The 24728-nt window shown below is 38.1% G+C and overlaps 1 protein-coding gene across 2 annotated transcripts in view; it reads left to right on the plus strand.

Moving 5' to 3' along the window:
- The window catches only part of LOC114158684 (glutamate receptor ionotropic, kainate 2-like), an 83980-nt gene that overhangs the window by 42166 nt on the left and 17086 nt on the right, over positions 1–24728 (plus strand). For both annotated transcript variants that reach the window (XM_028040416.1, XM_028040417.1), the window contains exons 7-11: positions 16498–16641; positions 17418–17525; positions 17652–17765; positions 17869–18075; positions 20663–20886. In XM_028040416.1, coding sequence (XP_027896217.1) covers positions 16498–16641; positions 17418–17525; positions 17652–17765; positions 17869–18075; positions 20663–20886 — 797 coding nt within the window. The remainder of the gene's footprint in view (positions 1–16497; positions 16642–17417; positions 17526–17651; positions 17766–17868; positions 18076–20662; positions 20887–24728) is intronic.

Here is a 24728-nt window from a genome sequence, read left to right on the forward strand (position 1 = left end):
CTGAAATCTGGCAACTGAAGACACACAAGTCCCCGGACGCTTCATTTAAGCAACATTTCAACCAAATCAGGGCCCTCAGTGAGGGTGTTGAGCCAAATTAGGCAATCCCCAGTCAGTCTAATATTGAACAGAAGATGCAGACAGTGGTTCTGTCTGAAATGAATCACTGCACAGATAAACTTTGCACAAAATAAAAATTAAGCACTTGGGAAATCTTTTTATCTGGACAAACTAGTTGCAGTTTCTATCTTCCAGCTTACATAATCGTAACGTCAAAAAAAAAAAAATCACACAGTTAATTGTACTGAGCAGGAAACTTCTCTATTCTATTTGATGCAGTGTTAAAGAGAAGCATTAGCATGAACAAGTGAGGGAAGGTGGGAGATGAAAAATATACCACAGTTTCACGTACTGCTGTAAGAAAACAGATTAAGAAATGTATCAGATGATCCAACAAAAATGCTGCTTTTACTGGTGCTTTGAAAATCACATCCCTTTTTAGAGTAATATTTTCTCATTATTTATGACTATGAAATTATATATGATATTGATAGTTGTTTTAATCCTTCAGCACACATTTATAGTTAACATTGACAGACCAGCTAATGGCTTAATAAACCAGGTATTAACTAGGTCTTTTTTTAAGTATTTCAATATTTTTTTAATAGATATTCAAACCATAAAAACCTGAATAAAAACCGATATCACCAAATGATCTATTACTGAACATCATTCTTTTATAGCCCACAGCAAATTAAAGATGGCTGGATTTAATACCACAATACCATACCATAACTAGTGCATATACTATTAGCACTAAGTCATCATAATGAATAAGTATTTTCTGCTCAGCCAAAAACATATTCAGCATTCTGCTGATCACTAAACTTAAGGCAGATTTGATTTGTTTTTCAAAATAAATCTGATCTTGCTCCCAAGGATCACAGGTGAGAAGGATCGCCTTGGGGCCAAACACCACCACTGGGAGTTGTAGTCAGTGAAATATTGCACACATATTTTTTGAGGTCTCTTAAGTGTTTTGCCTTTTAGGAGCCAGAACCTAGCAAGCTAGATGAGGCAATTTATAAGCTATGCTTTCTGCTTTGGTAGCTAGCCTGCAGTAGGCTGTTTATTTTGCTTACAGACTTGGTAAGGCTTAATTTATGCCCTACAGTCCACTCTATCATGGCTTTGCAAATCCTGTCAAATATAAATTTTGTCATCAGTATCGACTCACTATGGCTGCTATGACTCTCCACAGACATTTGCAGAAATCTGTGGATTTTTGTGACTGAAATATCAATGTCCCTGTCGATGAACACAGTCAAAGTGTGGTGCTAATTAATCGGCAGATAAGGACAAGGATTATAGTTACAACAAATTGTAAACAAGTTAATTGTAGTTTCATTTAAGAGACAGTTCTTGGCAAGTTGCTGTTTTGTTTTCAGAGTGACTTAAAATAACACGGGGCTTTAATGATGTATTTGCTACGTTAAAGATGGAGCGAACAAAATGAGTTCTGCACAGGTTCACAGGTTGATTGCGTCAATCACAGCAGTGTGATCAGCCTCGCTCTGATCCCACTTGGCAGTGAGAAGAGGCTTTTAAAGTCAGCGACTAGGGACAGCAGACACTCGATGCCCTGTGCCGGGCATCACCAGCTGGGCTTGGCACAGCATCAACATTATTAGCACCACTGCTGTCTTGGTCCATAGAAGCTATTTGTGAGTGGGTGAAAACAGACGTGGGGGAGAAAATGAATTTATAATGCAGATTTGTCATCCTTTTTCTTTTTGCTTCGTTTTTACTTCATTGCAGATTACTGCAGTGGTTCATCCATTTTTTTTTTCTTTTTTTGGCATTGCAGTCAAATCTCCTAATATTAAAAATGGAAAAGAAAAATAATTCAGTGTAACAGACATAGTTCAAAAAGACAGGACAAAGTCAAACAGATTCTCAAACAGTAATATCTAGAATATATGGATGCCTACCCACATGTTCATGAAGACCAGACATTCCTCGACCGTAATGAAAGCAAGAACCTGCTGATGTTATAGAGCAATAAAAGCCTTTGCATTCAGGGACTACAACCATCATCAGATCAGTATTGTACAATCATCCCCTGGAGGTTAATGGTGCCGGCAGTAGGAGATGAGTGTTATATGTTCACCCTTGGACTTGGGGATATTGGATGGCCTTAGGAACATGTGGCATGTTATTATCGTTTCCAGGGTTGATAGACTGACCCTTATCATTTAGATTTAGGTTAGGAGCTTAAAGCACATATCTGTGGTAGACATTTAATTATAGAGTAATGGTTAAAAGAAAGAATACCCTTGTAATTGTAGAGAGAATTAAGAAGCTGGCCATTACAAGTTTCTAAGATTATTTAAATCTAATCAAAGTGTATGAAACAAGCCATTTTTTTTAAACAAACAGGAAGCCATAATGTAGAGGTTATCAAAAATGATGTATTCCCCAGCAACACTAGATGTGCCCAAGATACATGGTACTCTTAATTAAATTAAGTTTTAATAAGACATAGATTAAACTTGCCAAAGTCTTATGAAGCAGGTAAAACTAGAAATGTAAAGCTGCAATAACAAATGGGATTTTTATAGGAGGGTCAGCCCACCTCATAGTACATTACAGCAACTGAATTTGGGTTCAGAACTATAAACAAATAAGAGTTGTAGCAAGGTTTTTGCAAAACTAAGAATGCGCAAGTATACATATTCTTTAGTTTCTAAATATAATTTACAGGTCACAAACTGTTTTATAAGATGTGTAATACAGTAAGTCTAGATTATTCCAGTCATGGTTGACTAGAACAAAGATTGTATTTATAGTAGTTAACGATAACTCTGAGTTGGTCCAAACGGCAAAAAACCCAAACAAACGACAACAAAATTTTCACTTTTACCAAATTTTAACAAGAATGACAAAATATTTCTACATACTTGAATTAACAACAGAGAACATTGGGAAAGAAAAATAAGGAAGAAACTCCTATTGATTCACCTTTAATTGCTGTTGTAGTCTGATATGAGACTGTAGTGTCATGTCTTTTTGGGAACTATATTTTGGTCCACAGGAAGTGTAGCTCCCTCCTCTCTGATCCTGCCAAAAGGAAATGTCTAGAAACACAGCTGTTTGACCTGGAAGGTCACCGTCTTTGCTCTGCCTCATGTTGCACTGGTCCCCTCTTTTGGACATCTCAACCAAATTATAAGCAATTCAAAAGACCATCTTGCAGAAAGAGTTTGACTCGGTTGGGCCCCATTTCTTGTTTTTGTGTGTTGACTAGTCACTCAGTCATGGGCTATCTCTCTGGCTTTCTGTCCCATTCATCACTTTTGCGCCACTGACTCACTTCTCAGAAGCACGCAATCGTCAGAGAGTTATTGTGAAACGTCTGCATAGATAACTGTTAGGAAAGTAATGTTTTTCAAAACATTGTGTTTACTTTTTCAGAGAGTAAGCCATTTCTTAATATACATAAGTCTCACCATCTAGAACAGTAGGCCAAAGGTCTGAGACAGGCACTCCATCTTATAGGGAAAATAGACGATTTCGTGAAGTTTAGTAGTGTTGAGGTTCGCAGGAAACCTTTTTAAATGTAATGTGGATCTGAAATGTACAAAATATTTTAAACATTGTAGAACTATGAAGACTGCTTTAGGACAATCTTACGAGCTCAGTTTGTGGAAATAACAGATGATGTAGTAAAATGTTTACAACTGTGTAAGCTTCAGTATGCTCAAGGTCAGGTGTTGTTCATTTCTTGATGATACAGCAAATTAATTAAAAACAGATGACCTTTTAGTTAAGTGACACTGCAAAGCTAAGAAGCAGGTGCAAACGTCATTGTTATTCACAACTAATAGTTAGTTAGGCTGTACTCTTACAGCCTTTACAAATCAGTACCATCATGTTTCCTGCCACACAAAATGCTTAAAAGTGGTGTAGTCTTATGCAATGCTACTGCAAGAAAGTACTGTGAGTTTAAATATACCTGAAAATATGGGGGGGTTATATATATATATATATATATATATATATATATATATTTGGTTATAAAACACTTAAATATTTTAATATAAACAGAATAATTGAAACAAAATGTTTTTGAAGATATATTGTGCCCTTATTTAGTTTCTGTGTTGAAAATTTTCTTAACGTGGGCTTGAAATCATATTGAGAATTTTCCCTTCCAAACTCTGGTAAAATTTTCAGTCTTTGGCTGAAACTCTGATGTAATTAAGACTGCCTATAATGTTTACTCAAGGAATTAGGTTGGGACTCCCTCCACAGATCCCACACTCCTCCCCCACTGTCTTCTCTGTTGCCTCCTGTTCTCTGGCCACGAGAGCTCACCAGATGGCAAGTGAGATTCAAAGAACTGTTTAGCCATTCAGCAGACCCTCCGTTCCTATTTCACTACTTTGTAGAGTTTATCTCCTACTCCTCCTTATAAGGAATGATGGGTTTAAAACCTATGTGACTCACCATTTCATCACAGGCGACATCATGGCCTGTTTATTGCCAAGGGAAGATCAAATCTGCAAAAGTCTTTCGAGCTACATTTGTCTGAAGATTGATTGGAAACGATGACAGGCTATCATGTAAAATGGCTACTTAATCAGATGTATGTTGGCTAGGGTGGCATTTATTGGAGAGGACGCTGAACCGGACTGCGCTGCCAGCTGCATGCTGCTGCCTGAGGGGTCATGTGGGACACCACAGCTCTGAGCAATCACAGCCTCTTTTGTCAGACCTAATAAAATAGTTAGGCACTGCAATGTATTTGATGTTTGTTGTGTGCAATCACAGTTTGAGATATTTTTAACCATGCAGCCGAGTGGCTTGGCTCAAGGGACAGCTGAAGCAGTCTGTCACTTAGTCTACCACATTGTGGTTGTAAATAAAATGAATTTGCATGTGCAGACACCACAGCATTAAATGTATTGATTACCCCAATTACCTGATTTTTCTTTAGGGCATGGCAAATTCAAACTAAATCAAAGCTTCATAAAAGTTCAAACTCAGACAAAAGAAGGAGGAAAACCATTCGAACTCAGAACCTAGATAGTTTATTCGTGGATGTCAGTGTTGCCATACTATCAAGTGCTGCAGAAGCCTGTTTATCACCCATTTATTCAGGCCCGGTGAGCGGTAGAAGGGAAACACCTAAAGCATTCGGGGCAGTGTTCCCTTGGGACCAGGACTGAGAAACACTGCTGTGTGAATAGTTTTCTCCCAATTTCAAGGTCTGTTATAGAAGTTAACACTATTTGTTCTTCTTTAATAAAATGTCAGCACAATTTTTGACAGCAAAGCAAGAAGGGAACTGGGTTTGGGAAGGACTATTCCAAATTACTTGATTCTTTCTGGGCTGCAGTATTGTTGGTGAATAGAGGTTTCAATTTCCTGCTGTGTTTGGGGTTTCCTTCTTGGGGGTCAAAATTATACTGTATGAGTTCGATGGTTGGGTTGGAGCTCTGCGGGGTCAGCCAGCAGCAACTCCTGAAACTCTTCAGGGTTTCTAATAAGGGCTGCCTCCAAATCTGGCGAGGGTCCCTTGAAACCCTCCCTCCACAACTTAACTAAAGACAACCTCTGCCTCCACTTCTGTAAACACATGCATACAAGGACATGCTGACACCAGGCACATGCATAATATCGATGAATGGATGCACACACGACACATTTACATGCATACAATTATATGCAGAGACTACTTCCTGGCTTTTCTCTTATTACTCTTTGACTTTTTGTTTTTCGCTACTGCTATTGTTATGACTTTTCAAGCTCCATCAGCCATCTTTATCCAATTTTATTCTTGTGGCCTGTCCACCTCTTTGCCTGAATCAGATACAATCTAGTGAACCACTGAGTCACTTCAGTAAATTTAATTATATAACGGAATTAATATTCCACTTTCTCATTTTGCATAGCAAAAATTACTAATGCTGCAAAGCAACGAGTACCGCCATGTTTTTCTAAGCTGCAGGGCAGCACACACGCACACACACCCCAATATGAACAACCAGTGATCAAAGAAGTTATTCTCCGACAAAAAGGTCATTTCAGTAAAGTTGGAGCACATTTCTATAATCAAAATTGAGGTTTTACTGCTCACTTAGTTTTTGTTGACGGTACTGTATTACTCAGTCAATCTATGTGTGCGTACATCTAAGAGCTTTTTCTCCCACTGGACCTTTTAAAGCTAAAAAAAATCTGCTCTATGGTCTTTTATCCCTCATTAAAAAGAAGTTAAATCTAGAGTGAAGCCATACATGAGCTGCCAAATAAATCCATCTACTATCCTGATGAATCTATAACCAAGAAGTGTCAAAATCTTTATTAAATGTAGCTGAACTCCTCTGGTGCCACAGCATGTGGAAGTGGCAGTATAAGAACATTTACATTTCTACACAGAAAGAAAAGTGAAGGAGGAACGACAAATCCTGCCATTTATCCCCCACTTTGAGCAATGCTGGCGCACAGTTCTGTGAAATACTGTGGAGAGCAGCTGGCGAAGGCAGAGAATCAACAAAAGGGATGTAAGGCTGATGGGAGGAGGAACCCCAGCAGAACACATTGAGCAAAGAGGCAAAGATAGACAGAGTTGGAAAAGTCAGGAAGGAAGAGAGTGAGAGGAAGAGAGAGAAGGAGAGAGAAAAATGGCTGAATCTCACTCCAGGGCTTTTTTTTTCCACTGAAGTGATCTGACACCGCCTGTTCTCCATTTTCCACTAGGAGACCTAAGACAGATATAAAATGACCCATAAATCACATATGTCTCATCTCAGTGTTTTTCAGCCTTCGTTTTTTCATTGTCCTTCTTAGACTTTGTCAATGCAGACTCAGTTTTCTTATTCAAGGTCTTTGGCACCAAATTTATGGCAGCAATCCAAGTCTGTGCAGACTTTTCAGACACAAAAAAAGAAAGCAAAGATTATTTCAAAATAATCACATTAAATACCATAAAAATAGCTTTTTCTAAATCAGTTTATGGTATTTTGGAAAGGATAAACCTGAGTCATATCAGGATCATTTTATGACAATCAGTGTTTTCACCAACAGAAACAGCATCCTTAAAACACCCCCAGTATTTAATTTCAGATTTTATTTGCCCAGTATAAACTGATATATGAGAGCCTTATACTCAATAGCTCATTTATAAGCAGTAAAATCAACATGGCTATTACTGAATTTTTTGCTATGGTTTTAATTACTCTGCAAGGGTAATGACTCCACATACATAATATTTATTATATAATTGCAATGTTACAGCTTCTTTGCTCATTTTGCTGCCTCAGACTGATACGCCTCCACCATTATGTGATAAATACATTCTAAGGTTGTGGATAAATTTATTTTGTTGTATCTAGTACTTATCAGAAATAGCGATAGCGGTGTCTATTAGCATAAATATTGTTTTATTTGTTTATGCAAGACAAAAAAAAAAACAGCAGGGGAAGTATCATCTATGTAATTGCTGAAATATATCAACAGCTTATCCCTAAATAGTTTTTTTTAAGTTCACTGAATAAAACAAACGCTATCCAAAGCAACCACAGATGGAAAAGTAATATTGAGTGATGCTGTAGTCTTAAAATTAAATGCATCTGTAATTCATTCTAAGTGTGATATTAGTTCAGTTGCTGTCAGGCAAAAACTTTTATGAAGGCTTTTCATCTAAGGCCCATTTAAATTGTTTATTTGATTACAAACCCAACACAGCAGAACGCACCACAAACTGCATGAGTTTGGTGTCTTGAAAACCATGGCACATTATTCTGTAAATTATTCTACATAAATTGTACATCCACAACAAGAAGAAAAATATGTTTAACTGGATCAAAAGCATGTGCCAAGATTCACACAAAGTAAATATCTAAGCAATAAAAAATTACAGTAACAATAATAAACATGGCTAAAAATAATAGATCAGTAAAAGCTGTTTTCAGATGCTAAATTAAAAAATAAATATTCTAATAATTTTCAAAATATAAAATGGATAATGTGCCCAAAGCTGTACTGTTTAATTACATAAAAATATTTAAATGATTATTTAAAAATAATTAAGAAATCAAACCTTAAATGTAGCTAATGGGGAAGAAGAACAACAACTACTGTACTGCACATTATGAATGCCTTTGCTTTCATAGTGGTTTCTGATGACAGATGGCACTTGTATGCACTGGAACCCAGTTTATTCAAAGGGTTAAATAAAATCAAACGTTTGTCATTAAATTTCCAGAAAATATTTGTAATCACCTACTAATCTGAAAAAGGGTCATTTTATTAAGCAATTTTTAAGCTATAAGGAAACAGGAGTGACTGTGCAATAACTAAGTTTTTTGTAATTTTATTCAGCTAAAACGTGTTTTGAAGAGGAAATGAAATGATCAGTGTTTGCAGCATGGTATTCGATTGTCCTCATGTGGGAAGCCTAAGGAGGATCTTTTGCTGTATATCAGTTTATTATAATGATTTTTAAAAAATGTTTAAAACAATATTTGAGAAAAAAAAATACTGATTAGGCATTGTGTAAAAGAAGGGACACTTAAGCATTTAACCCAAACACGTTTTGGATCACGCGCCCTGAGTGATTCTCTGTGGTATTACATTTTGAGGCACTTTTGCTTTGGCTTGACTTGTCAGACCCAGTGGCGACGCTCCATCATCCCAACAGTTCATTCTCTGTTTCAGTCTGACTCATACATGTTGAGATGAGGGCGCCGTCAGAGCCATACCGTCTGTTTATGCACTCTTTGTTTATCCGGCAGTTGACGCTAGAGCAGTTATTTATGACTCTGGCTCTACGTCTATCGCCATCATGCTGAATGAATAAGGGTGCAATCAGACACCTCCCTACGCTGTATTTCATCTCATCCTTGTTATTGCAGATAATAACGTAACAGCTGGCTTCTGATTTGCCTTTGGACAGACAGATATTGGTCTTTGTGGTTTTATCAAACAAATCAGTATTAGCCAAATGAATATATTTCTTCAAAATTGTCACTCCTGGTAATGAGATTGGGGACATAATAAATCTTCATCCTCGCCGAGTTCACTTTAATTTATTAACTTTACTTCCAATTACCTTCCTGGTCAGCAGTGATAAAGTCTAGATATTTCTCACTGGTGTCCATTATGAGCAGACTTTAACCTTGGCATGTTACTAATAAAATGTCTGGCCACATTTTTTGCACTCATGATAAATACATAAATGTAAAAGGACATTAAATAATATCACTCTGTAAAAATGGTAGAATCCTTCTAGAGTTTAAGTGAAAAAAATGTGGGGATAAAAATCCTCTATGAATAAATAAGCAAACGTTCTAGTGTCAATTTTTTGAACCACCATCAATTCTTTAAAAAAAATAGTATACCGTAATATACTTTGAAATCTTATAGAAAAAAACTACATAAATGCTCTTTAGACTACAGGAATACACTAATTGTGCCTACAGTTGTTTTATTGTTTATATATATATATATATATATATATATATATATATATATATTGCTTTCTTGGCATGGCATATTTCACCACTGAATAAATGCACTTGTATTAAAGATTTGAGTTTTCAAAAATAGTTAGTGTGAGATTATGCTATTCTAATAAAAGCTGAATTCATTTGAAGGCTTTTAACATACCGTTGCCAGGGGTGAAAATAAATGTGTGTGCAGCTTCCTTTAAACGTTTGCTGAAATATTTTGCCTCCTGAACATAAAAAAAAGACATTATTTTTCACTGCAATACTTTTACTGTGCGCTCAATGAAGCAGCACAAATCCATACAAACTCCGGAATGAAATGAATAATTACCTCCCTCTTCAATCAAATCATCAAACCCCATGGGTCCGTATGTGATCTGAGGGTAGAGCGACTTCAGTTCCACTAAAACAAAGACTTTCTCTCTCTCCCGCTGACACTGTGACTCTGTTGCTGATGGCAGCGCTGCTAGGATTTTTGTTGCGTTTTATTTTCTGTGGTAAACGCCTCGGCTTGCCAGTTCATGTGTTGCTGTAGCCTGCCTGTGCCTTGTAGCTGCAGCCCGGTGATGCATGGTGAATAATAGGCTCATGCTAATTACATTAGCATTAATCATATGTATATGATATGTATGAACAGTGGAATTCCATTACACATCAGTGCCAGCAGTACAGGCCCCACCACCGGGCCAGGTATTTGAGTGTGTTTGTTTATTTATTATGTAGAGGAAAGCCTGGAAGAGGACAGCTGTCTGGAAGGAGGTAAGAGAAGAGAGGGAGATGTCGCTTTTCAGGGTGCTGCATTATCATATGGAAATGTGTGCAGATGGAGAAGTGGTGTGAATACTTATGCTGCAGAAATGAATATATCTGTGTAAACATGCAACACACACAGACACTGGCATACAAGAGCTTCCTGTAGTAGAGAGGGGCTCACCTGTTCTAAATGAGGAAACGGCAAGCAATAACAACAAATGAGGTACGCCGATGGGAAGCTTGCAAGTTGGGGGTTCGTCACTGTGTCTTGGAGTGATCATGTTTTTTTCAAGCGTTTGCACGGTGCATACACATCTTGCTAATTGGTTTTTGCACGTGAGTATTTGCATGCTTCTCACGTATTGCTTTTATGAGAGGGAGAAAATGCAAAGAAGAACAAAGGAATAAGGGGAAAGAGGGAAAGTGAGTTGTTACAGGAAGGAAATGACTTCAGGACTGGTATATTTACTGAGCCAAGAGAGGTTTTGCAATTCCAGATGGCAGGGACTCGAGGAGGATGTCGAAAGGTGGGGAGAGACAGAGGAGACGAGGATGCAAAGGTTCTGGGTATCTTCTTTGAGACCTTTTCCCTTTTCTGAGTATCCCGAAGGTGCAAAATTGATTCCACTTAAAGCACTTAAAATGCCCCAGAGGATCTTTGCTTGGCTCTGTAATAAATATCAAGATAGCTCTTGAATTGTTTTTAAATTGAATGCAATCTGCCAAAGCAGTGAGCCATCATTTCATCTTTTTTTCTCCCTTGATCTTCGCTTCCACTTGATGCCAGCCTCTTTTTGTTTCCAGCAAATAGGGATTTGCAAGCGATTGTTCAGCTCCAAAGTGGGAAAAAAAGATCCCTGCCTTAAAAATAATTGGAAACCGACGCTCAAATTTGATGTATCACAGCCACGTAAAGTTAAAAGATGGGGGGATAGAACAATTTCTAGGAAGAGAGAAGTCAGAATGAGTAGGAGAAAATAAAAGACTGAATTAAATTGGTCAAACAAAGAGGCCCGTGGTGGAATCGGTGGATTATTTTGGCAAACACAGTTGCTTTCAGATCTGTATTTATACTGTGGCACAGCCAATATCCCGTCTGCAAATAAAAGGATGCATCTGATCAATTTTTATGTGAACGTAAACAAAGCCCTGTCTTCTACAGTGCACAGATAAAACATTTTTACACTGCTACTAACAAACTGTTGTGGTTGCACTTTATGAGCCATTTCCAGAGTGCTTTTAAACATATGACTCCTCGCAAAGTTCCTAACGGAAGTTCCTCAATCTATCTTTCTTTTTTTTTTTATGGGTATGCTTAGATTCATTTCATGCCATCTATTCAAACAGTGCATTAGTGTCATTATGAGAGGGATTACTTGTAATGATCTTCATTTTCACGCAGCCGATAAATTTTACTGGGAAATGTGAATCTTTTTTTTTAGCTGTTGTCTTTAGCTAGTTTTTATCCTGTTTTAGTTTATTTTTTCATTTTGTACAAAAAGTGTTAGCAACTCAAATGACTAACAAGAGACTACACAATGTATTCAGAAATGTTACACACATTTTTGTCATATTAAATTAGAAAATGTATGCTGCATTAATTAGTCTGATCAATAAATTATCTTTCTAGCATAATGTAGGTCTCTTTACATTCTTATTTTCATACCACCTCTGACGTTTTAAGCAGAGACACTACACTTTAGCTCCACTGGATGCAGTAGGGGTGTTTATGCATCGTACGTGTGCATAAACTTCGTCTCACAGATTGGGATCAATCCTTTTGGCAGTCTGCCGAATAGATTTTTGGTAGCAGACTGCTAGTGTCAAGAATACATTCTGCCTTTAAAAATATTCAGTAAAGCCAAGATGATAATACATTTGGATTGTAATGATATATGCATTTGTACTGATGTCACCCGGGGGTACGTGCTGTCAGATGATGAATAAATTAGCTACACCCCCCCATCCAGGAGAGGAGGAAAGGAGTAGATGAAGATGCCATCCAAAGCTGTCCGCAGTGACAACCTGCACAAGGCTGAACACTCAGAAGCTTGTTTTTAATCATCAGTGCACAAAAGTCTCAGGCAGAAGCAGCTGGGAGCAAGCAGAGGGTACGGCAAGCTCCCGCATCATATATTATTGCGGTTTGAAACACCCAATATTCTCCAAAGGTGTGTTTGATGTGTTCTGTGAAACTGGAATCTCCAGATTCCAAGTCAGAAAAGTCCAAATAGAATGTCGACTGAAGTCAAAATTTTGACACAGGATGTTGGAAGTCCTGGAGACACTTACTGTACAGTTCAAAATCCAGCATGGCTGCCACACATGTGAAATTTTGTCAGAATTCCAGGAATTCAATTTGCACTTTTAATTGTTTGTACCGAAATAACCCAGAAGCATGCGATACATTTTGCTTTAGCATGTTATTTTATTGTTCAAACCTTTACAATAGATAGAGATCTTCTCTATCTTTTTATTTTGTTAGCATCGATTAACATTGCAACAAATGAATCCCATTGCAAAGAAGATTGGTGAGAAAACGGACCTCCCATTTTCCAGTGTGGTTGTGAGGTTCTGTTTTGTGAGCCTTTATTATGGAGTCATCAGTGAACCAGGAACTTTAGTGGAAATAAATCATGCCTAAATAAAATATGTTGGCGCATGTTTTCTTTCAGACTTAAATGATTATTTTGACGTTTAGACTTCTTTTAGCCTCTTGCAGTCTGCTTTTGAGGTAAGGTTGCTCTTCAACAGTCAAAGAGCACATCAGACTGAAAGTCTGGTATTTAATTGAGGCAATTATGCAAATACACGTTAGTAATGTTGAATAACAAAGTTTCCATCAAGGCAACTTAAAATACTTGTCCTCATTTAAACCATTCTTTTTAAGATTATTTTGAAATGCTATGATTGATGCATGTACTTGTTTTTATGTAGGTTTCAAAAACACAAACTTTTATAGGATTTCTTCATTTTTTCACGACGGTATATGTACTGTACAGTATATGTACTGAGCAAACAGCACCTGAACAACATCAGTACTGTTCACCCTATACCATAGTGGTTTCATTGTTATGATTTAGTGATTTGCATCAATTATTTGCCCTATAACTAGTTTTTATGCTATTTTTGTAGAAGAAGAAAAAACAGCATTAAAATACAGTAAAGGTCTCATCTAAGTCATCAAAAAATAAAATATAAAACAATATTATGATAGGAACACCAAAAGGGATTTTATTTTTATCACAGTGGAGATGAAAATCAAAGTCATTTATTTTCCTGTTTTTTATATGAGGACTCATTTACACAGTAGAGTAAAGAACTTCATGGAGAAGAAAAAAGCAGTGCAGAAGAAGTTAAAGTTGGTCTTTTAAGCTTTCATAAAATGAATTGTCAGCCTGCTGTCACATATCAAGGCTGCGCTTAAAGCAATCCAGCTGGATTTCAGACTCAGGCATATTTCAGAATCAAAAGTAAACTAAATATAAACTTCCAGGCTGAACTTTCAGACTGTATCTGTTTTTCTGTCAAACAAGCTGTCAGATATTTATTCCCAGAAGTGTTTTTTTTTCCTCCTCCTGAATAAATTTAGAGCCAGGCTGATTAACTGAAAATTCAGGGCATACAGTTGACGGCAGACGAAAGAGAAATTAAACTGATTATTGCTGAAAGGAGAAAATCAAGATTGTGGCTAACAAAAGCATAAGAGACAGGCAAAAGAATTAATTATATTCATTAAATCTGTAAAATAAATAGACTGACAGGGAAACATGTACTTTTCTAATAGCATGTGAATATTACTGTCTTTATCTTTGCAGACTTTTAGCTTTGGGACATACACACACACGCACACCCAGCCCCAGAATTTAATCCACCAACTTGACTTTAAATAACTCAGTAATTGAAAGATAACTCCATAACAAACTTCCGTATTAGTTGAGAAAATATTATTTGGAGACTGCGTGTTAAGCTCCCCTTCATCCAATAAATAGAGCATTGAAATTACAGACTGTTTTCATAATCAGCTTTTGTCATGATCGCCACATTGACACACTGCTCGCTGATACGAGGAAGCAGACATTGCCCTTAGCCCTTCTCTTCCTCTGCAAAGGAGTGGTGGATTGAGCAGTCCAGAGATTTCTACCATTATTTGCTGCCTTTTACATCAGCAGCTACCACCTCTAAAAGCGGAGGGGGGGGAAAAATTATCTCCTTTTTTTTTTCCTATCCTCGAATATAATCAAATTATCATTGTCTCAAGCTGTTCGGTGCAAGACTGATTTCTGTAATTACCCTGTAACCATTAATAAGGCTTGAAAAAGCTGTATAGAGTATAATTTTGCCCTGCTGGAAGCCTACATATATCCCTTTCCTGCTCCATGTAAAAATAGATCCCACAGGGAACCAACATGAGATGAGCTGCAACCCTACTCACCATCTCTGACAGGAAAGACAAATACTGAATAGTTGTAGTCTTTGGAGGAATTTTTCATATCACCTTGCAAGTTAGTCATCAAGGAATTGTCAAATATGATCAGTGCAGTGTATTTCAGCCTGCATGGGACCATGTAAAAAGGACCTGAGCTGACCTGACTAGAGTAAATGTGGAGTGTCTCAAACTGAGTGGACAGATAGCACGCAGGGAACTCGTGTGTGTGCCTGCTGAAGCAGTTAAGAGAAATCCCAGCATGTCAGAGTAGTCTAGAGAATTTACAGGTTTTATGACTTATTTCCAGAGTTGTGTAGAAGGTCTGGTGGACAAGTAAGTTGCAATCACAAGTATTCACTTTAGTGGGATTTAGAGCAAAATAGTGCATGATTGTGAAGTGAAACAGGAATGATACATGTTCAAATGTGTTACAAATAAAAAAAAGTTGAAAACTGTGTAGAGCATCTGGATTCAGTCCCGCTAAATTAATTTATTCTCAGTATAAATACAGATGTTCTCTTACAGACTCAGAGGTTTGTGGAAGAGCTGTAAAGATTCACTGCTCAGATGGGAGAATCTATTGATAGGAAACTACAAATCTGGCTTTTATGAATAAGTAATGAGGCGAAAGCTATTGCTGAAAGACAGCCGTAAGAAGGAATTTAAGACAATTTTGCCATAAGCCATGAGGTTGGCACAGCAAACATGAGAAAAAGGGTTCTCTAGTCATTTGAAACCAAAGGTAAACTTTTTAATCTATATGTTAGTCATAGTATGTGGTGGATATCAACAGAACAGTCAGTCCAAGCACATGATCCCCACTGTGAAACGTGTTAGTGTCTGCATCATGCAATGGGGAATACGATGGGAATATTGATGGGACTAAACACAGAACAATCCTCCAGGAGGCCCACAGCTGTTCAACAACCCCAAACATACAGTTAACGTTAAAATAAACTGGTTTAGATCAAACTATGTTCTTTTATTAGAATGAGTTCAAAACAGAAACCTCAACAGTCATTTGAAAAGACTTATATGGACTGACATCTTCAATCATGAGATGAACAAAATTATTTTTCAGATGTGCAAACCTGACAGAGCTATTACTGAAAGATGTGCAGCTGAAAATAGTCCTTCAAAGTGAAGATTCAGGATGGCTGAAATCAATGCACTACGCAGCTTATATGGTTTTATTTGTAAAACCAAAAAAAAACTGGTATTCTTTTCCTTCAGTTATGTATTACTTTGTGTTGCTCTATTGCAAGAAATGACAATAAGATACATGCATTTTGTGGTTATAACCTGACTTAATGTAAAAATTTTTGATAAAAGACATTGCCCTGCATCATGTAATTGTGTTATGTAATCCAGTGTGCATTTCAGTCATTTTATTTTTCATTTTCTGTACCTGCATGCAGAGTGGGCCTGTCAAAAATGGTCTCATCTCCACTGGTGGCGGGTTTCTGTGGAAAATAGGCTCACCCATCAGGCTCCATTAGTCTTTACACTGACAGGCCCGCCTTCCACTGAAAGACTCTGTCTAGCAGAGGTTTCTGATTGCCTCAGACACTGGTCGGATATTTTTACTAACAGGCTAAGACACAGTGCCATTTGTTCAGGGCATTTACTGCTGGTGATAATCCTGATTTAAGTTCCCCGCAAGTGAAGAGAGACAGAGAAGACTTTAAATAGTTTCTTATGTTCCTTCCGCAAGTGATGAAATGAGGAGAAGGAAGGTCATTCAGATGGAGGTGTCAACAGGTCTTGTAAAAATGTCTGATAATGTTACCTTCTTGTTTGCAGACGGACGCAGCTCTGATGTACGACGCAGTGCATGTGGTGGCGGTGGCAGTGCAGCAGTCGCAGCAAATCACCGTCAGCTCTCTGCAGTGTAATCGCCACAAGCCGTGGCGCTTTGGAGGTCGTTTCATAAACCTTATCAAAGAGGTAAAAATGGCCATCACTTTCAGATGGGCTGGACTTTTTTAGCTCGCTCTTTGTTGCATGCTTTTGCTTCATGCAATGTTATTCTTCACTTAATAATTTCAGTGTTGTTTTCTATCAAAAACATTTTGTCTTTTTGTCCCTTGTGGTGATCATCATAATCAAACGGACGTAAACATCTCCAACAATTCCCAACCTTGACATTCTCTGCAATCTTTTTGAAAATGGAATCCAAAGAAAACAGTGCTTTACTCACAATAACAATTATTTTAGATGTTTCATTCTCTTTACCCCTGCATTTTCTGTGTGCTTATCTCCTCCTGTGTTTTTATCAAAGCCTTGCTGTCTCCTTAACTCTGGTCAGGGTCAGCCATTTGCTTTGTTCTACAAAGCTCTTTCATTCTGCGGATGGTATCATTGCAGGTAATTTTCACAATGAGCCATTGTTGTGCAGCCGGTGCTTCTACCACCACAACAACCTCCCACCCCCCGCATCCACACCTCATCCTGCTTCTCCCGTCGCTCTCAACACCCGTCTGTTCCTCCAAACAGCTTTGATGTTAAACTTCAAGCCCAATGAACCACATGCATAATGAACTCTTACCTGTCAAACCTGTCTCTGTTCTTGCTTCTTTATTGTTTCTTGTTATGATGAAGGAAGAGCCAGCTGGAATTAGAAATTAGTAGAGAACAATTTTAAGTTTAGAAGAAAAAATTATTTTTTTTCTTGAGGAAGGCTATTGTGAAGCTGTGAGACTTCAGTATATTTCTGCTTCCAGGCTCACTGGGATGGTTTGACAGGACGTGTTCTATTCAACAAGACCAATGGGCTCAGAACAGATTTTGATCTAGACGTCATCAGCCTGAAGGAGGAAGGGCTGGAAAAGGTGTGTCCTTAATTGGTGCCGTTATGCTGAGTGATCTCTAACGCTTTAGCTAAAAACAAAATGTTGCTCTTGCTGCTTTGAAGTCACAAAAGGTGATGTGAACTTGACACTAAACTGTTTGAACAGATTGGAACGTGGGATCCTCCCAGCGGTCTAAATATGACAGAGACTCACAAAAGCAAGACATCCAACATCACTGACTCCCTGGCAAACAAATCCCTGCGTGTATCCACAATTCTGGTAGATGAGAGAAAACACACAAGCACTCCACACTTACAGTATAGAAATATTTCGGCTGAAAAAGCCCGTCTGATTTCTACACCAGCATGTGTTTTCTTGGCAGGAGGAGCCGTATGTGATGTTCAAGAAATCGGACAAGCCTCTATATGGGAATGACCGCTTTGAGGGGTACTGTATTGACTTGTTGAGGGAACTTTCTGGTATCCTTGGGTTTCGCTACGAGGTGCGATTAGTGGAAGATGGGAAGTATGGATCACTGGACGATGGTACAGGCCAGTGGAACGGCATGGTGCGGGAGCTCATGGACCATGTGAGTCAACATTCACAAAGGCAATGTGCATGCGTTTTTCTGCTGAGAGCACAGGTGTGTGTTGTTGCCCCTTCTCTGAAACTTGAGCTCATCTTTTCTAAAAACCTCATTTGAAAACACAGCATGTCTTCAAAATGAGATTACACTTCAGTCCTACTGTTTTTATTTGTATTCCTTGTGTGCTACGAATAACTGTAATACAAACCTAAAAACTCAGACAACTTTAGTGAATTAATGACTAAATCAATTAACAATAAATCCACATCACCTTAGCTCTTTCAAAAAACACAGAGTTGTAAAATCAGCTATTCTGAAGTATCAGGTTTTATTACTCATAATTTACACTTACCAGCCATTTCATTAAGTCCACCTTGCTGATACATATTTGGACCATTTTTTTCCCTTCAGAACTACCTTCATGCTTTGTTTCATAGATTTAACAAAGTTTCCGAAACTCTTTTCAGAGATTTCGGCCCTCATTGGCATGACACCATCACACAGTTGCCGTAGATTTGTTACCTGCACATCCATTATGCAACTCTTACGTTCCACTACATCCCAAAAGAGCTCTGTTGAGATCTAGTTACTGTGGAGATCAGTGGAGTATGGAGAACTCATTGTCATGTTCAAGAATTCAAGATTTGTGAGAAGACGCATTATCCTGCTGGAAACAGCCATGAGGAGATGGGCATACCATGGTCATACAGGGTTGGACATGGTCAGCATTATTACTCTGGTAGGCTTTTGAACTTAAAAAATATTGAGTTAGTTTTAAGCGGCCAAAAGGTAACTTTTTCCAATACACCACTGTAACCAGTCATGTCATCTGAATGTTGCAGCTGAAATCAAGACTTGTCAGACCAGCCTATGTGTATTTCATAGCCTCAGTTTCTACTTGTTAGCTGACGGGAGTGGCACCCAGTGTTGTCTTCTCCTACTATAGCTCACATCAAAAAAGGCATGTTTGACAACATAACTGACAACACAACATAACTGTTGCCGGATATTTATCTTTTTCAGATTGTCTGTAAATCTGACAGACGGTGGTGTGTGAAAATCCCAGTAATTCAGCACCTTCTGAAAACCTAAGAACAAACAACCATGCCCCATTTAAAGTCACTTAATTTTCCCTGGTTCCCCATTCTGAAACTCTATAGTTCATAAAGTCATTTTCATCATATCTAGTTACCTAAATAGAGTTGCTCCTTTTTTATTGACTAACTTGCTAATGGTATTAGCAATGGTATAAACAATGTGGCCAGTGAGTATATAGTTAAGTTTAGATCATTTAAGTCATTAACAGCATGCTGTATTTATAAATTATTTACAATAGGCAGAATCAAGTCTTTGGAGAATTTACATCTAGTCTTTGATGTTCTAAAACAACTAAAATCTTAAAGCAACTTAAATCAGTAAACTTTATTAATATGTACATTTTATTAAATCTCAAAGCCAATTATAAACAAAGTCAAGATGAGATATCCTAAATGTCTAAATCCACTGTGTTTGAGAAAAACAAAGCCCTAAAGTTGTACTAATTACAAAGTTATTAGGGCTAATCTTTACACCAAGAGACCCAGGTTGTGGCTATATGAAAATAACCCTTTCAATTCAAAATATCTAAAAACATCTTCCATCACTGCTGCCTGCGGGAATATTATTTACACCTTAACGATAGCCACACGTGAACAGAGTGTCATGGAAACTAAGTGTCGCTTACTGTTGGTAAAAACTATTGGAATAATTTGAGTAGATTATAAAAATACCCCGCAATGCTCGTACAAAATACAAGCTGGTGTTCTTTTTATTATCTGAGCAATGATAGCCATGAGGAGAAGAAATCAGTGCCAACCACAACATCAAAGAACGTCTTGAGTAAGAACTCAAACTAAATGGGGTACACACAGCTGCTGTACAAAATTAAATAATTCTTGGAAGGATTATGTAAAAATACTCAGGCACAAGTGCTAAGCAGGAGCCCAAGGGTCTAATGTTATGTTCAGAGGGGACACAAGGTTAATTTGTCACACATTAATCTACAGCAAAGACTGTTGCCTCTGTGACTCACCTTTGGCGCAACATAAGAAGGATTAGACGTAATACCTGTAATTTCCAGAAAATCTCTGTTTAGCTGAAGCACTATCAATGCCAGTTTCTTTTTTTTTTTCCTTCATTCGTTATTTTCTTCTTCATTGTAATTTGAAAGGTCTAACTGATGGAAATCAGTCATTATTTATGTAATTATATTAATAATATTCATTTATTATTTACTTGGTTATTTGTTAGTTGGCAGGCTGCTTTGAGAGTCATTTATTGTTGTTTGATGAATGACCTAAATTTTGGTCGGTTTGTTTGATTGGTTAGTTGATTGTTCTAGTGCCAGCTTGTCCATCCAGTTGACTGATTGCACTGTTGATTTTTTTCCTTGCCTGTTGATTGTCTGGTCTAATGGTTTCTTGGTTGGTTGATCAATTGGGCAGTTATTCAGTTGGTCATTAGATTGATTGTTCCATTGTTTGTCTGTCTATATCTATTATGTGTAATGTATTTTTCCCCCCAGAAAGCTAACTCTACTTTCTGATTGCAGAAAGCAGACCTTGCTGTTGCTCCTCTGGCCATCACCTACGTTAGGGAGAAGGTCATTGACTTCTCAAAGCCCTTCATGACCCTGGGGATAAGTATCTTATACCGCAAGCCCAACGGCACCAATCCGGGCGTCTTCTCTTTCCTCAACCCGCTCTCACCGGATATCTGGATGTATATTCTGCTGGCTTGCTTGGGTGTCAGTTGTGTGCTGTTTGTCATAGCCAGGTAACATGTCAATCCCTCCGATTTTATCCCTCCTACCAATTTTCTTCCTGTCAACCTGTCTGGCTTTTATTCTGACATACAGGTGTTACTTTGTCCTGGGACAGGAAAATGCCTTTTTTGATCTGTAGTTACGATAAAAGATATTTGAGGACAAATTATTTGCCTTAAATACACTAAGACCTACACTAGTGTGGTCTGTGAATGGAGCTTATGTCATATAAGGTGCCTTTCCACAAACACTTCTACTGTGAATGCAGCTGCCATATCTCCTGATCAAGGGTAAGAAATGTGTGGAGGACGGTTCTTACTCTATCTTGATGAACCTCACACACTTAAATTCCTGATGCATAGCTGATGCAATGTGATGTGTGTTAACCCTAGGGCTCTTCTCCTTTCATCCTGAGAGGTTTGGGTTTAATGCATATCTCAGTAAATGTTACTGGCAAAATGATCACACGAGAGGAAAGCAGCAACTGTCACCTAAGTTAGTTCAGAATATGCAAATTACGAGCATTTGTTTCTGCAGTTGGTCAGGGTAAGTAATTACCATAAAATTACTGTAAAATGTATTCTGGTTCAAATAAAACAAACCCTATGTAGTTTTATGAAATTACCACCTTCTTTTTCTCTGCTTATGCTATGCGTTATGTTCATTGCATACCACATCAGTCATGCAAATGTACCTGGTTATTTCTACCAGCCTATAAATATGCAGTCAAATCTGAAATACAGTGTTCTCTACAGTTCGCTGAGTTGGTTTTCTCATAATTGTAGTATTGATTGCACAGCCGCCAGATTGATTAAACAATCCCCCCAAAAGCAGGGTATATTATTTTCTTTAATCCCCTGCAAATAGAGTGAGTGGAGTGAGCCTATGAAGTCCCAGTTTTGCACAATAAAACACTAAACACCTCAATCTCACTGGGGATTTGTGTCTTTGACTCAATTTACTCGCACATTTTTCTTGACTAAGTAAGCTATCTCATTTCAAAGCTCAAGAATAAAAAAAGAAAGGAAAAAAAACCACATTTCGCTCAGTGGTTTCTTCCACCTCTGTTTGCAGCTGAATTGATCGGTGCTATTATTTACAAAATAAATAACGTTCTCTCAGATCACAAAATTGGCAAGACAAAACATGACCTCCTCTCCTGAAGAATGGAAGATTGAAAACACTTTATTACATGTTTGCGCGACTTACTGTTTTTTGCAGCTTTTTTTAAAGCACTTTTCAGACGTCTTTGCAGCAAGCTTCAGGTGCCTGCAATTTCTAAGACCCCACCAAGACAACATTTACACTTGCCGCGAGGTGAGAAAGACAACAAATCTATAAGCCCACTGCGAGAAATTGAATCCAACAGGAAGGTAATGGAGGGAGCGTGTTTTGTGCTAATATTGTTAGGACAGGTGAAAAGAAAAAATAAGACAGGGGACCATTCTCTTAAGATTCAGCTTGCAATTCAACATGTCCCATGAGCTGATTCTGAGGAGGTGACCTTACGTCTGCCTGTACCACATCCACTCCCCCCACTCCACACACCTTCGACCCCCCGCCTTCTGATTGGTGTGCATGATGTTGCTCTGCAGGAATACAGGCCAGCCACAGGCAAAGGTCGTACAGAGCCGCCATCGCATGTTCAGAATACACATGTAGACACTGACAGACACAAACACAATCCAATCAAGTGTGCATTTTATAGATCTACACCTCGCAGCCTTGCCGTCTGCATACATCTTACGTCGCCCTCGGTCTGCCTCAGGCTGCAGCTTCATATTATAAGTAATAACTGTGAAGATCCACATAACTGTTTGACTGGGAGATGGATGTGACGGCGTCAACGTGAATACGCAGGTCCTTCTGGAGAACCTGCACGGCTATAAAGGTTCTTGCAGCAACAGGAATGAGTCAGTGAACCCAAGAAGAAGAAAGAGAAGGAAAGCAAGCATTTGTTTGCTTGCATGTGCAAGCAAACAAATTGAAACCCACTTTGCTACACAAGGCCATTGTGTCATTACTGTTGCCTGTGGTTCCAAGGAGACGGAGCTCATTGACATTCCAGTAAATCAGGCATCCTGATGGTGTTGACAGGAAAAATTATAGTGTGTCATCACCGCCATGTCCACACAAATGATTCTCAAGGGGACATAAATGCAAAAAGCTGCCAAGGAAGGGCAACATCTCAGAAATGTTGCTGCATTCTAAATGCATCTAAAATCGGATAGCTAATAAGCCAACCATGATTAAAGAAAAGATTAAAGTGATATCAAATGACATGTCTGCATTTGCATCCACAGTTATCACGCAATAGCCTTTCACTTTGTTTCATCACAGATTGCCAGATTTGGGATTTGTTTGTCAGATACACAATGCAACAAACAGCCTGCAGCGACATTTTTGCATGAATAAAGTCTTTGAGAGTAAAAAAAAAAAGGTTTAGAAAAATGGAAATCCAATAAGACTGAAAAATTTCACCGGGTTACATAAACATTATTGATTTGTGGGGGTACTTTCCTCTAAAGGGACAAGTAAAAGCAAACCATGCCAGCATTATGCTCTCAAAGCATCAAGCATTCAAGTCCCCTTTCCCTCCTCCCAGTGAAAGATGACTCACCGGGAATAATCACTTTTTCTTCCCTCTACATCTCTGCAGACCATCACCTGTGTTTTTTTGCACCACTGAAGTTTTAAATGTGCACTCATCTGTGTAATGAGAGGTTTATGCACTGCAACCCCTCCATAATATCCCTCACTTTGTAATTGTGGACAGACTGTTCTTGCTGACACAGTCCGGTCACGTCCTGCATTGACATTTTGATTCACCTGAGGAAGTGTTACACATTGCTTTCCTTAAATATCAAACTAATGCACAAGCACTGCGGCCCTCATGCGGCGTTTTTAAAAACATGTGCATACCCATTGATCCTTTTCACATTTCGCCATTTTTAGAAAGTCCTGTATGTTTTGTAGGGATTCGTTATTTTAATAAATCAATAGAGAGTAACACACAATGGGGAAGCAAAAGGAAAATTGTACACGTTTTTCAAAAGATTTTGTGAATAAAAATCTGGAAGGTTTGACAGACATTCATATTGAGCCTTCCTTTGTCAGCCACTGTTCAATTACGACTGCATGTTTGCACATCTACAGACTAAAATTCAGTGCATTCTTCTTTGCAAAATAGCTTAAACTTAGTCAAACTGAGTAGAGGACATCTGCAAACATTGATATTCAAGTCGAGCCAAAGATCCCTGATTTTGATCTTGAAGCTGACTGGGTCATTCTCTAGGTCATATGAATATGCTTTGATTTTACTACTTTATAGAAACTCTGGCTGAGTCCAGAGTCGCTTTCCTTCTGGATGATGAATTTCCTCCCCAGAGCCAAGTCTTTTTCAGCCTCCTACAGTTTTTTTTATTTATTTATTTTTTTATTTTTTAGATTACCCTGAACTTTGCTCCATCCCACCAACACAGAACAGCTTAGTTGTCTCTGATGAAAGAAAGGTATTCCTACAGCAAAACACCGTTGTTCACCGAGAGAGTAGCGTGTCCAAGGATGATGTGGAGTGTTCATTACAAAAAACATTAAGTTTGCCTTCCACTTTATAATTATGTGTTGTTTTATGTTGGCCGGTCATACATATCCCTATATAATAAACTGTTGCAAAGTCTGTAATTTCACAACAAAATGCAAAATACTTCTAGCACTTTACATATATTACATACATAGAGAGAATCCATATCACCGCTCTTATCTTAACCTTATTCTGTCACACGTTTATATATGCAAGATTTAGTAAAAGCTAGTTTTGAGTTAATCTGCTTGATATGGCATTCTGTCATTA

Source organism: Xiphophorus couchianus, chromosome 15 (genome assembly GCF_001444195.1).
Source record: "Xiphophorus couchianus chromosome 15, X_couchianus-1.0, whole genome shotgun sequence".
In the NCBI taxonomy this organism is placed as follows: Eukaryota; Metazoa; Chordata; class Actinopteri; order Cyprinodontiformes; family Poeciliidae; genus Xiphophorus; species Xiphophorus couchianus.